This window comes from Sorex fumeus, unplaced genomic scaffold (genome assembly GCF_029834395.1).
Source record: "Sorex fumeus unplaced genomic scaffold, SorFum_2.1 ptg000046l, whole genome shotgun sequence".
Taxonomy (NCBI): Eukaryota; Metazoa; Chordata; class Mammalia; order Eulipotyphla; family Soricidae; genus Sorex; species Sorex fumeus.
This window is the reverse complement of record NW_026606103.1, coordinates 1,552,908-1,568,259: the sequence shown is the minus strand read 5'-3', so window position 1 is coordinate 1,568,259 and position 15,352 is coordinate 1,552,908. Positions and strand designations below refer to the sequence as shown.

General features: G+C 42.6%; 1 protein-coding gene across 1 annotated transcript; it reads left to right on the top strand.

Moving 5' to 3' along the window:
* Window positions 1–741: 741 nt before the first annotated feature.
* On the top strand, window positions 742–1,959 carry LOC130031202 (transmembrane protein 184C-like). The gene has a single exon (XM_056122470.1). It carries the CDS (start codon window positions 742–744, stop codon window positions 1,957–1,959), a length of 1,218 nt encoding a protein of 405 aa, XP_055978445.1.
* The last annotated feature ends 13,393 nt before the right edge of the window (window positions 1,960–15,352 follow it).

The window sequence follows — 15,352 nt, the reverse complement described above, 5'->3', positions numbered from 1 at the left end:
GATTGTTGCTGGGTTTTATGTTCCAAACTAGGCTTCTGCAGCGATCACACATTCAGGACATACCACAATCATTAAGAATGCCAGGATGATCAGCTTTAGGGGAAGGATTAACTCCCTCCACTTATTTAATTGCTTAATGTGCTTAATGAGACAGGAACACTGTATGTAGTAGATGATTCCACAAAAACCTGAGGCCGGGAAAGCAGATCTGCCCGGGAATGAGGCAACCAGGGCGCTCTGCTCTGATGAACTGGACTCGGGGTTTGCGGCTCCAGGCAGATTTCCTGAGAGCCCTGCAGAAGCAGCTCCAGAGCCTACAAACAGTTCGGGGAGTTCCCAGGGAGTGAGGGACCCTCTTGGGCCTCACCCCTGTACATCATCAGCAAGATTGGACCAGGAGAGCCAGGGTGGAAGCTTGGCCCCGAGAGAAGGGGCCGGGACCATCTCAATGTAGGCCACTGCTCTCCTTTAGAGGCCAGACAGAGTGCAGGGGTTCAGGGACAAGGGGTCGCGCCAGGGGTCCCAGGACTTTGTAAGGGGCCAGATGCAGGCAAGCAGCGAGGATGCTGCCCGCAGCGCCCCCGGCGGCCATCAGTGGTACAGCGGGGGCGGCGCCCAGCGGTACCCCTGACATCACACTGCTGCTTTGTTACATGGAAAGTGCATCCACCTATATAACCTTGGACCTCAGCGCAGGGGCCTCAGAGACTTTCTGCGCTCTTTGCCTTCAACCTTTGAGAAATGTTCGACGCTTGCGTGCCTAAACTTAAGAACTGGAGACGTTGGATCCGGCCCTTAGTGCTGATCCTCTATCTGCTGGCCGTGGTCGTGACCATCCCCCTGGGTGTGTGGCACCTGCAGAAGCTGGAAGTCAGTATCCACACCAAGGTGTGGTTTATCCCCGGGATCTTTGTGCTGTTCACCATCCCCGTGACCTTCTGGGAGATTCTGCAGCACTTGGTGCACTACACGAGGCCCGAACTCCAGAAGCCCATCATTAAGATCCTCTGCATGGTGCCCGTGTACAGCATAGACAGCTGGGTGGCTCTGAAGTGTCCGTCCATCGCCATCTACGTGGACACCATGCGGGAGTGTTACGAAGCGTATGTCCTCTACAACTTTATGAACTTCCTATTCAACTACTTGAAGAGCCAGTACCCCAACCTGGAAGCTATGATGCAAGGCAAAGAGAAGACGCAGCCCCCCATACCCTTCTGCTGCTGCCCGCCCTGCCCCGTGGGAGAGGTGTTGCTGTACCGGTGCAAGCTGGGAGTGCTGCAGTACATCGTCATCAGACTGATCACCACCTACGCCGCCGTGATCTGTGAGATATTCGAGGTGTACAGTGAAGGAATCTTCAACTTGCACAGAGCCTGGGTGTACTTGGTCATCATCAACAACGTGTCCCAGTCCTTTGCCGTGTATAGCCTCCTGCTATTTTGTAAAGCCCTGAAAGAGGAGCTGAGGCCCATCCAGGCAATGGGAAAGTTCCTTTGTGTGAAGCTTGTCGTTTTTGTCACATTCTGGCAAGCAGTGTTGATTGCTTTGCTGGTGCAATTTGGTGTAATTTCCAAGAACTCCACCTGGGAGTGGCAGACAGAAGAGACAGTGGCCACGGGGCTGCAGGACTTCATCATCTGCATAGAAATGTTCATTGCCGCCATAGTGCACCACTACACCTTCTCTTATACCCCTTATATGGGAGAAGAAGAACGAGGAACATGTTGCTCTTTGTTCCTAGAAATATGGGATGTCTCTGACATCAAAAGTGACATTTCTAAGCAGGCGAAGAACATTAGCAAAACGTTAAGGGGGAATCCAAAAAGTAAAAGTGTTCCAATGGACGAAGATGAGCAATTCAACCTGTTGTCTTCATCACCAGACACTTCAGTCACTTCTTCCACATCACTGCCACACATTGGTAGTCACCAAGAGCTTGAAGAAGTCCTGGTAGAATAGAATGTGCCTAGTACAGTTACATATACGTAAGTCATGTAAAATGACACAGAAGAACACATGGAAGAAGCTGAGACTTCAGAATCCATAATCCATAATCCATAATCCAGTGCTGTACTTAATCCTTTTTATTTCTCTGTGTTCCTCTTTCTTCCCTTCTTCATTTCCTCCTACCATACTCCCCTCTCCCTTTCTCCTTTTTCTTTTATTCTTTTTCCTCCCTCCCATCCTAGAGCAATGCAGAGGACCATCGCTTGGACAGCCAATCTATGGAGAAGACATCAGACATAAGGACGTTCGGTCCAGGTACAAGTTCCAGTTCTGCACAGACTCATTAGGCTCACCTTGACCTGCCTCCAGTGAGGCTCCCACACTCCCACAGGCAGAGAGGGAGTGTCCCAGTGTCTGCCCACAGGAACTGAGGGGGGGTGTTTTCTTTTTTTCTTTTCCTCCTTCCTTCCTTCTCCCTCCCTCCCTCCCTCACCTCCTTGCCTCCTTCCCTCCCTCCTTCGCTCCCTTCCTCCCTCCCTCCCTTCCTCCCTCCCTCCCTTCCTCCCTCCCTCCCTCCCTCCCCTCCTCCTATCCTTCCTTTGTTCCTTCCTTCTTCCCTCCCTCCCTCCCTCCCTCCCTCCCTCCATCCCCTCCTCCTATCCTTCCTTTGTTTCTTCCTTTCCTCCCTCCTTCCCTCCTTCCCTCCCTCCTTCCCTCCCTTCCTCCCTCCCTCCCTCCTTCCCTCCTTACCTCCTTTCCTCCCTCCATTCCTCCCTCCCTCCGTCCCCTCCTCCTCTCCTTTGTTCCTTCCTTCTTCCCTCCCTCCTTCCCTCCCCTCCTTCCCTCCTTCCCTCCTTCCCTCCCTCCCTCCCTCCTTCCCTCCCTTCCTCCCTCCCTCCCTCACTCCCTCCCTCCCTACGTCCCCTCCTCCTATCCTTCCTTTGTTCCTTCCTTCCCTCCCTCCTTCCCTCCTTCCCTGCATCCTTCCCTCCCTTCCTCCCACCCTCCCCTCCTTCCCTCCCTCCTCCCTCCCTTCCTCCCTTTCTCCCTCCCTCCCTCACTTCCTTCCTTCCTTCCTCCCTCCTTCCCTCCCTCCCCTCCTATCCTTCCTTTGTTCCTTCCTTCCCTCCCTCCTTCCCTTCTTCCCTCCCTCCTTCCCTTCCTCCCTTCCTCCCTTCCTCCCTTCCTCCCTTCCTCCCTCCCTCCCTCCCTCCCTCCCTTCTTTCCTTCCTTCCTTCCTTCCTTCCTCCCTCCCTCCCTCCCTCCCTCCCTCCCCTCCTTCTATCCTTCCTTTGTTCCTTCCTTCCTCCCTTCCTCCCTTCCTCCCTCCCTCCCCTCCTTCGATCCTTCCTTTGTTCCTTCCTTCCCTCCCTCCTTCCTCCCTCTCTCCCTCCCACCTGGCTCTCTCCCTCCCCTCCCTCTTATCCTTCCTTTGTTCCTTCCTTCCCTCCTTCCTTCCTCCCTCTCTCCCTCCCCCTCTCTCCCTCCCTCCCTCCTCCCTCCCTCCCTCCCTTCCTTCCTTCCTTCCTTCCTTCCTTTTTTCCTTCCTTCCTTCCTCTCTCCCTCCCCCCTTGCTCCCTCCCTCCCCTCCCTCTTATCCTTCCTTTGTTCCTTCCCTCCTTCCTTCCTCCCTCTCTCCCTCCCCCTCCCTTCCTCCCTCCTTCCCTCCTTCCTTCCTTCCTTCCTTCCTTCCTTCCTTCCTTCCTTCCTTCCTTCCTCCCTCTCTCCCTCCCCCTTCCTCCTTCCATTCCTTCCCTCCTTCTATCCTTCCTTTGTCCCTTCCCTTCCACCCTCCCTCCTTCCTCCCACTTAAGAAAGCATTTTATCAAAGACTATTTTTACTGTTATTGATATAGTAATTTTAAATATTTTTAAATTTTTAAATTTATTTATTACTTATTTGTGGTGTTGAATCATTATATGGACCCCAGCCATGTAAGACATGGGCTTGAGCACCGAGCCAACTGCTTGTTCTGATATTTTAGTTTTATATTGTCTATGCATAAAATAAATTTAAGGTTATAATTTTTTCTAGACCTAAAGATAATACAGAATGCATTTGGGTATTTGATGCATGTAATAAATGTGTGAACATTTTGTTTTCATAGGCAGCAAGTATTCAGCGTATCTTTCTGAATCTCTAGATGTTGATTGAATATTATCCACACTCGATAACAGCTAAATTTTTATAAGAGCAACAGTATGTATCATTTATTGAAAACTTCAATGGAAAAATAGTTCTACACTTTCTTTTTGTGAAATATTTGTGTAGATCATTGTGTCTATATGAATAGCTTGAGAAACTATACATGTATAGCAAGTAGAATAAAGCTCTGTATACACATTTCTTCATAAATAGTCTAATTGATTTTTTCCTTTTCAGATAGACTGTACAAATTATACCCTAGCTGAAAAGTACCTCTAAAAATGTCATTCAACTGATTAAGGTATGAATAAATATCTTTAAAATGAAGTGTAAATATAAATTCTAATTATAAATGTAATATCCTTCAAAATAAAATAATATAAATTATAGATTTATACCACAATGTACAGTCATTTATAGGGAGCAGAAAAACACATACTTGTTGACCCATTACTAAAATTAGGTGAATTTTTATTCCTTGGAATTCATTTGCATGCCAAAGCATTCACGAGCACAAGAATTAGCTTTAATAATTTTTTTTATACAGTTGGAGGAAAGAACAGCTTCACTGTATTTTGTGGATACTAAGACAAAGACATCATTAAAAAGTTTGTATGTTTCCTTAAATCACAGCATCAGGATATTTACCAGTAAATTAATACATTTTGTCTCTGGTCTTGTATACAATTGAATTCAGAATTTTGTAACCTAGATTAATATTTAGAAATGCATCATATTACCAGGTTAAACTTGAAACTAATAGTAAAAGATGGTCAATACTCATAAAGAAAATAAAACTTTTATCATATAATTTATTTCTTTAATTATTCAATTTAATTTGACTTTGGGACACATCCCTGGCATTGCCTAAGGCCTGCATCTGGCTTATGACTCAGGCACGTTCCCAGGCACTTGGGGATTGTGGAACTGGGAATGGATTGAACCTGGGCTAATTGCATGCAAGACTTGTGTTCTAGACCTTTGAGTCATCTCCGCCTGGCATATCAGTTCTTCCAGTTGAAGACTGTAACATACAAGTACTTGCTTTGTGTTAAAAGCCATGAATTTAATAATATTTTAGATTACAAAAATAAGTCGTAATCTTGCATATTTTAGCAGAATTATCAAGTTTACAGATCATTACTGAGGATAAGAAACAACATTTCTGAAATTAAGATTGAAGGTAATAAAGTCTCAGACAAGCAAGCTGAGCACTGTTCAGGGAGAGACAAGGCATTCAATCACCCTTTCATTCTCCTAGGACTGCACTCTGAGTAGTCATGAGGCTGTTAGTAATGGAAATTACTGCAAAGCTGTAAATATTCTTGTTTTGGATTCTGATAGAAGAGCCATGTACATAAAGGTATGAACCTTTTTTCATGAATGGTACATTTGAGGAATAGCTTCTCTGTTGACCGGTGATCCTGGCCATAACCCTTGCTTCAAGTTTCCTGGAAACTCATTCCAGGTCACCCTGCCAGTCAGGTGCAGTGGCCCTGGGTACCTGGTCTGTAGACACAGAGAGCTGCAGGCCTTGGGAGTGTGGTGTGTCTCTGGTTCTCTCCTCCTGTAACACATCACACACACACACACACACACACACACATATGCTCACACACACATACACACACATATAAATTTGAATGAATTTGATAATGGACAGTTGTTGGGAATAAGTATTTAGCTTAGATTGTCCTTAGATTTGAGTTAAACCTAATTATCTCATGGTGCTGGGAGTGGGCATGGGTCTTGGGCCACACCTGCTGATGCTTTTGGCTTACTCCTGGCTCTGTGCTCAGGAATTACTACTGCAGGGGATAAGGATCGGGAGGGGATGTGGAATTGTGGATCAAACTGGATTCAGCTTTACAACCTTACCCTTATCTTAGCTCTCTGACCATAGATAACTGGGTTTAAGGTAAACTGCTCTGTTGGTTACCATTAGCAAATGAACTTGTCTTGGGTTTTGTTTTAAAAATTAGGATGAAATATCTGGGGAACATAAAGTAACAAAATAGGAGACTAACACCCAAGAATGGCCGAGATTAGTACCAGGAAGTTTACTCCATGGCTTGGAGGCCAACCACACATGCTAGGGGAAAAGGGAGCTCAGATAGAGAAGGGAGCACCAAATAAAGGTGTTGGGAGGATCCTCCCAGGATGGGAGAAGCATGCTGAAAGTAGACTATAGACTAAACATGATTGTCACCCATTGCCTCTTTTGAAAACTACAACACCCAATAAGAGAGAGAGAACAAAAGGGAATGCCCTGCCACAGAGGCAGGGTGGGATGGGGGGATGGGGGGTGGGAGGGATACTGGGATCCGTGGTGGTGGGAAATGGGCACTGTTGGAGGGATGGGTATTTGATCATTGTATAATTGAAACGCAAGCACAAAAATATGTAAGTCTGCAACTGTACCTCATGATATCTCACTATAAAAAATAAATAAATAAAATTAACACACACAAAAAAGATAATGCAAAAAAATTAGGATGAAGGGTAGTTTAGGTGTCATGCTTACAATAGTGTTACTATTATTTATAGTTTTGCTGTACAGTTTGAACAGCTCCACTGATACCAGGTGCCCAGTACTCTCCTCCAGGGTCCTTGGGATACTTTAGTCCATCCTTACATCCCTCTTCACTTTGCTTGATAATTGCTTGGTAATTATACATAATATTTGTGTGTACTATAGCACTGTAGCACTGTTCTCCCATTGTTCATCGATTTGCTCAAGGGGGTCCAGTAACGTCTCCATTGTGAGGCTTGGGCTGGAGCGTTAGCACATCAGATAGGGCGTTTGCCTTGCAAGCGGCTGACCAGGCCAAGCCGAGTTCGATTCCTCCGCCCCTCTGGGAGAGCCCGGCAAGCTATCGAGAGTATCTCACCCACACAACAAAGCCTGGCAAGCTCCTCGTGATGTATTTGATATGCCAAACACAGTAACAACAAGTCTCACATATGAACTATAATTGTTATACAATTGCTTATATAAATATATTTTATTATATTATGATTATATATAATAATTGCCTTGTTTGGTAATTATACATGACTTTGACTTGATATTTTGAGATACTGTGAACCTTGCACTGCATTTTTTCAGTTTGGCTGGCAAGATCTGAAATCAGATTGCATAGATGAGATATTTTAAGGCATGTGTTCATGTGGCATACTTGTATAACTATTATAAGTTTTTAATTAAGTGACTAGTAACAGAAGAATCCTTTGTTCCTGGATATTTTGTTACTCAGTGTATGCTTGCAACATTCACTGACTTCCATAGAACTGGACTGTTACAGCTAATTTGACCTAGTATTTGGATAAGATTTCACTTTGTAGCCGAGTCTGATGCTCTGCATAGGATATGTAAATGTTTCACTTACTTTTTCTTGGGAAGCTTTGCTTGAGATTTCTCCAGTTAATTAAAATCTTTCAGAAAATAAATTTCTGTCAGTTGAATTTTATTTTCATGTGTTCTCATATTTATTTTCTTCTTTCATCTCACTTTAGATTTAGTAGTTCTTACTGACTTACTTTCTTACTTTTGGTGAGTTTCTCCCCAGCAATGCTCAAGGACAATTCCTGGCAGAGCTTAGGGCTATTGGGCTTGTGCTGGGTTTTAGGGCTTGAACTGGGACCCTGCCCATATGGGGAGTGCCCCCCACCACATGGAACTTGCTCCTAGCTCTTTTCCTAGTATTAGAAGTTTAAAATTTGGGTAATTTATTAGAAAACTTGTTCTTTGGGTGAAGACAGTCCTCCAGTCCCTCATGGTACATAGGGACTACTCCAGGCTTTGTATAGGGGTGCTGTTTCTTGCATTTCTAGGGGGCATATGTGGTGCTGGGGATGGAACTAGGGTGGTGCTCATGGAGTCCAACTTCTTAACCTCTGTGCTATCTCTGTGCCCCTATGTTTTCAAATTGAAGCATTTGCTTTTCTGGCACGTGTGTTATAGTCAAATCTCATTTTGTTGATTGTTTTTTGTTCCTATTTTCTTGGGTATGATAATTATTGCTTGAATGTCAGATATTTGTACAAGAAAGAGACATTGATGTGACTGACTTTGTATCTAAAAATCGTTCTTTTTTCTGACAGGTTATTAATATGAGAATTTTGAGTCATTTCAAGTTATCTGCTGAATATTTTCTTCTTAACGATGCACTTCAGAGAGAGGACATATACAAAACTGATGATGTACCAGAAACTAAATTGATATTATCTAACCATGCTGAGAAGCAATTAAGAAATAGCTAATGAAGATTTTGGTGCCTTTCTTTCATTTATAAAAGATGACTGATTTTTATAAATAAATTGCATTTATTTATTGATGTATGGGACTCAGCTGCTCTTTCAGTAATGGGTAAACTTATTCATAAAGAGCTTTGAACATTGTTGATGATTACCAAGTGTGTCCAAGAATTGGACAAGCTGAAAAGTTCCTTCATGATAGACATGGAGCACAGCTCACAGATGCGCTGATGGTGGCAGTCGTGGGTCCTACCTCTCTGTCCTGCAGCATGGCCAGCTTGCACCAGAGCAGCGGGATCTCTGGAGCGGTCAGAGATAGAGGCACTGCCCACTCTCTCATCTTCTGGGATGTGCTCACACACCGCATTGGGTTATGGTGAGCTGCAGGGCAGTGGGGGCCTGTGCTTCTCTGTCCTTCCAGGATGGCTTCCTGGTCAGGGTATTGGCTTTTCAGGATGTTGGCCAGGAAGTTCATAAAGTTGTAGGTGACTAAGGCTTCATAACAGTCTAGGAAGTTGTCAACTGTACGGTTATAGTAGGATATTCCAGTTATCTAATTTGTAAACAGCACTTCCCAGAGGTCCCTGTTGATGGGCTTCTGGAGCTCAGTCACCACGCAATGCATCCAGAGGAACCCAGGATAGTGAATAGTACATCCCTCTTTGGTGTGTATTTCCAGCTTCAGTAGCTGCTACACAAAACTGGCCTTGATGTCAGCTGGGAGATTATACCTGAAGGGTGTGTCAGTGTGCAGAGTTTAGGAACTGTGAAGCTGGGCCCCTTGAAAATGAGAAGGTCAGATGTTGCAAATATCCTTAGCTATTCTTGCAAGCAAGAGTTGAGGTCCCCTCTACCTACTTTCCCATGGAAATCCAGACCCAAACTGCAGTAAAAAATTTTGGGTCATTGGGTTCTATCAACAACAACAACAACAACAACAACAACAACAACAACAAAAGAAATAATAAAAGGCAGGGTCTGGTGTATGTTGCCTCTTGTTTTATTTTTATCTCACTTATTCTTAGTCAAAATTCTGAGAAGCAGTTAAGAAGCAACTCGGAGAATTTGATTCATTATTTGTAAATCATAACTGTCATCAATGTCATCCCATTGATCGTCGAATTACTCGAGGAGGCACCAGTAACGTCTCTATTCCTCCCAGGACTGAGATTTTAGCAGCCTCTTCTTACACATCTTTTCCCAACGATTGGAGGCTCTTTCAGGGTCAGAGGATTGAAACCTGTTGTCGTTACTGTATTTGGCACATTGAATATGCCACAGGGAGCTTGCCAGGCTCTGCCCATGTGGTCAGGATACTCTTGGTAAATTGCTGGGTTCTCCAAGAGGCATATATTTATATATTTCTTTCTATGATTATATTTTTCTTTCTGTGATTAATATATTTCTTTCATAGAAAGAAATATTTGTAAATAAATTATATTTATTACTTGAAGGATGAGACTTAGCTCACCCTTAAATAATTCACAAAAAAACTTTGACAAGTGTGTCCACTAATTGGACAAGCCAAATGTCCCTTCGTGGTAAACATGGAGCAAGGTTTACAGAAGCAAAGGTGATGGCAGTGACGTGCCTGACCATTGTGTCACAGGAAATCTGACAGGTTTGGTCACAGGGATGGTAAGCAGGACAAGCTTTCCCTAGATAAGCCATGCCTTGCCGTGCATGTGGAGTCCCAGCTTCTCCAGCTGCCACACACAGAGGGATACGGCCAACAATAAGGCTACGATGATGGTCAGTGCTAGAGTCATAATTAACACCCTCCACTTACTGCACAAAGAAAAGTTTTCTTGGCATCACTGGTTTTGCCTCAGCACACCCATACCCTCTCTCAGGGCTGAAACACTTGCCAACTCCTGCCAACTCTACTTTCTTTTCTAAGTCATGCCTCAGGCAGCAACCAAGCAGCCTCTTCCCCACCCCACCCCACCCAGCTCTGCAGCAGGTGCTCCTGCCCCCTGGGCCTGCATCACTGTGCAATGTGTCTGCACCTCCCTCCCCACTCAGTTCCTATGGGCAGACATGGGCACAGGATACAGCTCATGAACCTCTGGGTACTTAGGCAAGTGCAGTACTGGAACACGTACTGGATGCTGAAGGGGACACGTTCTTCCATGTATTCAGTGGTGTCACGTCCTTCGGTATCTCAGTAACTGTACTTGGTATAGATTGCAGTGTCAGAGTGTGTCCAAGCCTTTGGAGTTACCACGGGGACAGTGATGAGAAATCATGGAAAGTGTGACTGGTGATGAAGACGAGTATATGTGATCATGATCATCCTCACCCGTTGGGACGCTTTTATTCTTTGATTGTCCTCTCGAGTTTTTCTAGTGGATTTTGACTGTGTGTGTGGACAAGCAGCTTGTCACAAACAAGGGCATGACAAGGACTGGACAACAGGGGGCATGCTAGGAACAGGATACACTATCTCCAGCTCTTGTAGGGGCCCGAACATGTACCAAGCAGCTTTCCACAAAAAATAATTGCAGCTCTGTGGAGCACCAGAGCACGAAGGGAATCTGAGGGTTGCACAGCTGTGCTGGGGTCTGATGGGATGGACACACATCCCACCTGAAAGAGGAAATTGAGGATATCCTTGTACCAGGATGTACCTAATCCCTCCATGTGTTTTGAATGTACATAATACCTCCATGTGCTTTGAATGTACCTAATCCCTCCATGTGCTTTGAAGCTGTGAATTAAGCCCTGTATGCATGAGGCTTTAGACCTGGCTCTATAATATAAGCCATGTTGAGTCCACACATGTAAATGGAAACATGCTTCTCTCTCATCTTTTAAATGTAGACTGTATTTTTGGTCAGATTTCTATAACCGTTTTCCTCACATTCCCTAGTCTGCTCTTGAGCACATAACACATTTACCTCGTGTTGCTTTCTTCATAAAAATGAAGGAATGGCAAATGGAATTATCAAAATATAAAGCAAGAAAAGTCAGTTTGTGGTGACTACTAAATTAACTTATGTAAGGAAATTAAAGTCATTTAATATGGTGCCTATTCTCATTTACATAGACATGTTTTCAATTCTGTCCCCCAAATGCATTGCGTTAAATGTTATTTTGTATTTGGGTCATTGTGGTGATAATTATGTCTTCCCAGGCTTTAGTAAAACTTAAAAGAAATTCCTAACAAAGTATGAGATTAATACCCAAGAATAGCTGAGATCAGCACCAGGAGGATTACTCCATAACTTAGAGGCCAGCCGGGTATCCTAGAGGAAAGGGCTGTTCAGATAGAGAAGGGAGCACCAAAGAAAGGATGTTTGGAGGATCCTCCCAGGAGGGGAGATGCATGTAGAAAGTAGACTTTGGACTGAACATGTTTGCCACTCAATGCCTCTTTTGCAGACCACAACACCCAAAAGGAGAGAGAGAACACAGGGGATTGCCCTGCCACAGAGACAGGGGGGATGGGGGGATGGGGGTGGGAGGGATATTATCCATGGTGGTGGAAAATGGGCACTGGTGGAGGGATGGGTATCGGATCATTGTATAATTGAAACCAAAGCACAAAAAATTGTAAATCTACAACTTTAAAAAAAATAAAATAAAATAAAATAAAGGGAAAAAAAAAACTTAAAAGAAATTCCTTGCTAATGTATTTTAGGTTTTACATGTACTTGTTAAAGTCTAACATATGTAAAATTTAATGAGTGAAGAGAACTAAGAAATATAAAGGTGAAAATATGAACAGATCTTTAAATATTTAATATTTAAATTTAAGAAATAAAATATTGATTTTCCATTTAAAAATTACATTACAAATACTGATTGTCTACATTAGCAATTGTAATAAAAATCTCTGGATGTGAAAACAAAACCCAGTAAGACAAAGAACATTCAATATAAATGAGTTTATTCTGGAAGCTGCATAAAATCCCTTAGCAAGCTTAGAGTAAACAGACGTTTCTGAATCTAATAGAGGGTAAATCTAAGCACCACAAGATCATATCCAATGTCATGTACTGGGAAGTTTGTCCTGTCCTTAAAAGAAGCTTCTTCATGCTTCTTATAAAACTGATTTCAAGGCTATGAATTCTTCAAGTTGTTTACTGTCCCTGAAGCTTTGCATTATTCCTTCAAATATGACTGATAATCTAGAATATGAAGTATTCTTGGTGAGTTGTACATTTTTTCCAGATATTAATCAGCTCTTTAAGTGAATTTTAACTTGAATGCTGATGTGGGTGTGTTAGGGTGTGTTCAACAAAGTACTAGCAAAGTCTCTCTAGAGAGGCGTACTTTAAGCGGAATCTGATTTTTTTTTTTTGGTTCAAAATCTTTCCTGATTAAAAAAAAGTTTTTTTGTTTATTGAATCACACAATTACAAAGTTGTTCATGATTTGGTTTCAAAATATATTCATCCATATAATGTTTCAGTCATGCAATGTCCCTACACTAGTGTACATTTCCCACCACCAATGTCCCCAGTTTCCCTCCCACCAGCCCCTTGCCCCTCCACACCCCAACCTCCTCTAAAGCAAGTCCCCCACTCTCTCTCTCCTTTTGCCATATGTATTTCCTATAATCAGTTTAACTGCTTTGTTGTATTTCATTACGTGCTCTTATTCTATGTGGACCTTTGTATATAATTTTATTTCAAAACTTGTTTTGACTACAAGCAACATAAATCCAAACAAAAAGTTATTAATGTTGAGTGCGATAAACTGTCAAATGCTGTTTGTTTGGAAAATAAGGGTTCTCCAAAACATAAAAACATCAATTCAAAACAATATGCACTACACCAATGTTCATCAGTTTACTTAATACAAGAGTCAATATATGAAATCAACCAAACTCCCCAATTATACACAAAGGGATCAAGAATTTGTAGGGATATATACACAATGGAATTCTATGCAACTCTTAGAAAAATCAAAATCATGTAATTTGCTGCAACATGGATGGGAACTAGTGGATATCATGCTGAAAGAAGTCAAATGAAAGGGAGAGATAGAGAATGATCACTCTTATGTGTGGAACTTAAAGATAAATGTGAGGTAGCAATAAGTTGGAAGGGCAACATAACTTGAGAACTCATCCACATAATTGAGTGGCAGGGGATAAGAGAGAAAGCTTTGAGTATCCTTAGGAGAGGAAGCAGTTATGGCCTTGGCCTTGGAATTATGTATATTATAAACCACTATTATTAGCTTTGCACACCATATCATCTCAATTTAAAAATCCCCCCGAAAAAAAGCCCTGCTACAAAGGCAGGGTGGGATGGGGGGCGGGGGTGGGTGGGAGGGATACTGGGATCAGTGGTGGTGGAGAATGGGCACTGGTGGAGGGATGAGTATTCGATCATTGTATATCTGAAACCCAAGCACAAAAACTTGTAAATCTACAACTGTACCTTATGGTGTTTCACTAATAAAAATCTAAAAAAAAATCCCCCCAAAAGAAAATTAAGAGAAATAAGCACGACAAATTACTGGATTTGGCATTACAATGATCATTTATAACTAAAACAGCTGTGCTTTGACAACTTTGAAGGTGTACATTGTAAACTTGTCTCCTATACCAGACCTGACCAATTAGAGACTCATGTTGGAGCTTAGCATATGCTTTATTTATTTTTAGTTATATTTTTAAATTTAATCACCATAAGATACACAGTTATAAAGTTATTTATGACCGGATTTTAGTCACACAATGTTCCAACACTGTCACTTTACGAGTTGAGCATTTTCCATCAACAGTGTCCCCAGTTTCCCTTCCCATCACCACACCTGCCTGCCTCTATGGCAGGAACTTTTCTGTTTTTTATATTATTTTTTCACTGAATCACCGTGGAAGTCTATGAAGTTACTTCGCTGCTGTTTATCTGTGAAATGATGTATCATTCCTTTGAGTTTGAGGTTAGCTGGATAGAGTTTTCGGGTGAGGCATTCATATCATTGACTAAAAAACCAACCTTAAAAGAAGGGACTACTGTAAGACAAGACAAACCCCACAACACAACAAACCTCTACAGGAAGATAGCACAAAACCCCATGACAATAATCTCTCTCAGTGTCAGTAGTCTAAAATGCACCAATTAAAAGACACAGAGTGGCAAAATAGATTAAAAACTGAACCCAACATCCTGCTGCCTACAAAAAACAGTCAGAGCAAACAGAGACTCAAAGTTAGAGGGTGGAAAACAATCCTTCAAGCAAACAACTCCCTCAAAAAGGCTGGGGTGGCTATACTAATATCCGACAACATAATTTCAGGCTGAAAAAGATTAGAAGCAAAGGTCATTTTTTAATAATCAAGAGATATGTACAGCAGGAAGAAGTCACACTCCTTAACATATATATGAATCAAATGAGGGACCAGCAAAATATCTTTAAAAAACTGCTAGTAGACTTCAATGATGACATTGGCTGCAACACAATAGTAGTTGTTGACTTCAACACCACCCTATCACCTCTTGACAGATCAACGAAACTAAAACTCAGCAAGGAAGTACTGACTTTGAAGGAAGAAATGGAAGAGAGAGGTCTAATAGATGTATACAGGACTTTTTATCCTCCCCCCAAAGAAACTGAATGCACATTATTTTCCAGTGCAACATTTTCCAAGATAGACCATATACTGAGTCACAAAACATACCTCAGTAGAATTGGGAAGATAGAAATTCTATTAACTATCTTTTCAGACCACAATGCACAGGAGATAGACGTTAATTACACACAGAAAGGGAGAATCAAATCAAACATCTTGAAATCAAACAGCTCAATGTTGATTGGGTGGGTTTGAGAGGAACTCAAGGAATAAATCAAAAGATTTCTGGAAACAAATGAAAATGAAGACATGAACTACCAGAACTTGCAGGACACAGCTAAAGCAGGGTTAAGGGGAAAATTTATAGCTCTGCAAGAATTTCTCAGGAAGGAAGAAAGGGCCCACATAAAAAAGTTGACTTCACAGCTCCAGATCTTACAAAAAGACCAACAAAAGGAGCCCAAACAGGTAGG

Bases quoted from the DNA above. Each gene is read 5' to 3' on its own strand.
- LOC130031202 (XM_056122470.1), top strand. From the start codon at position 742: ATGTTCGACGCTTGCGTGCCTAAACTTAAGAACTGGAGACGTTGGATC.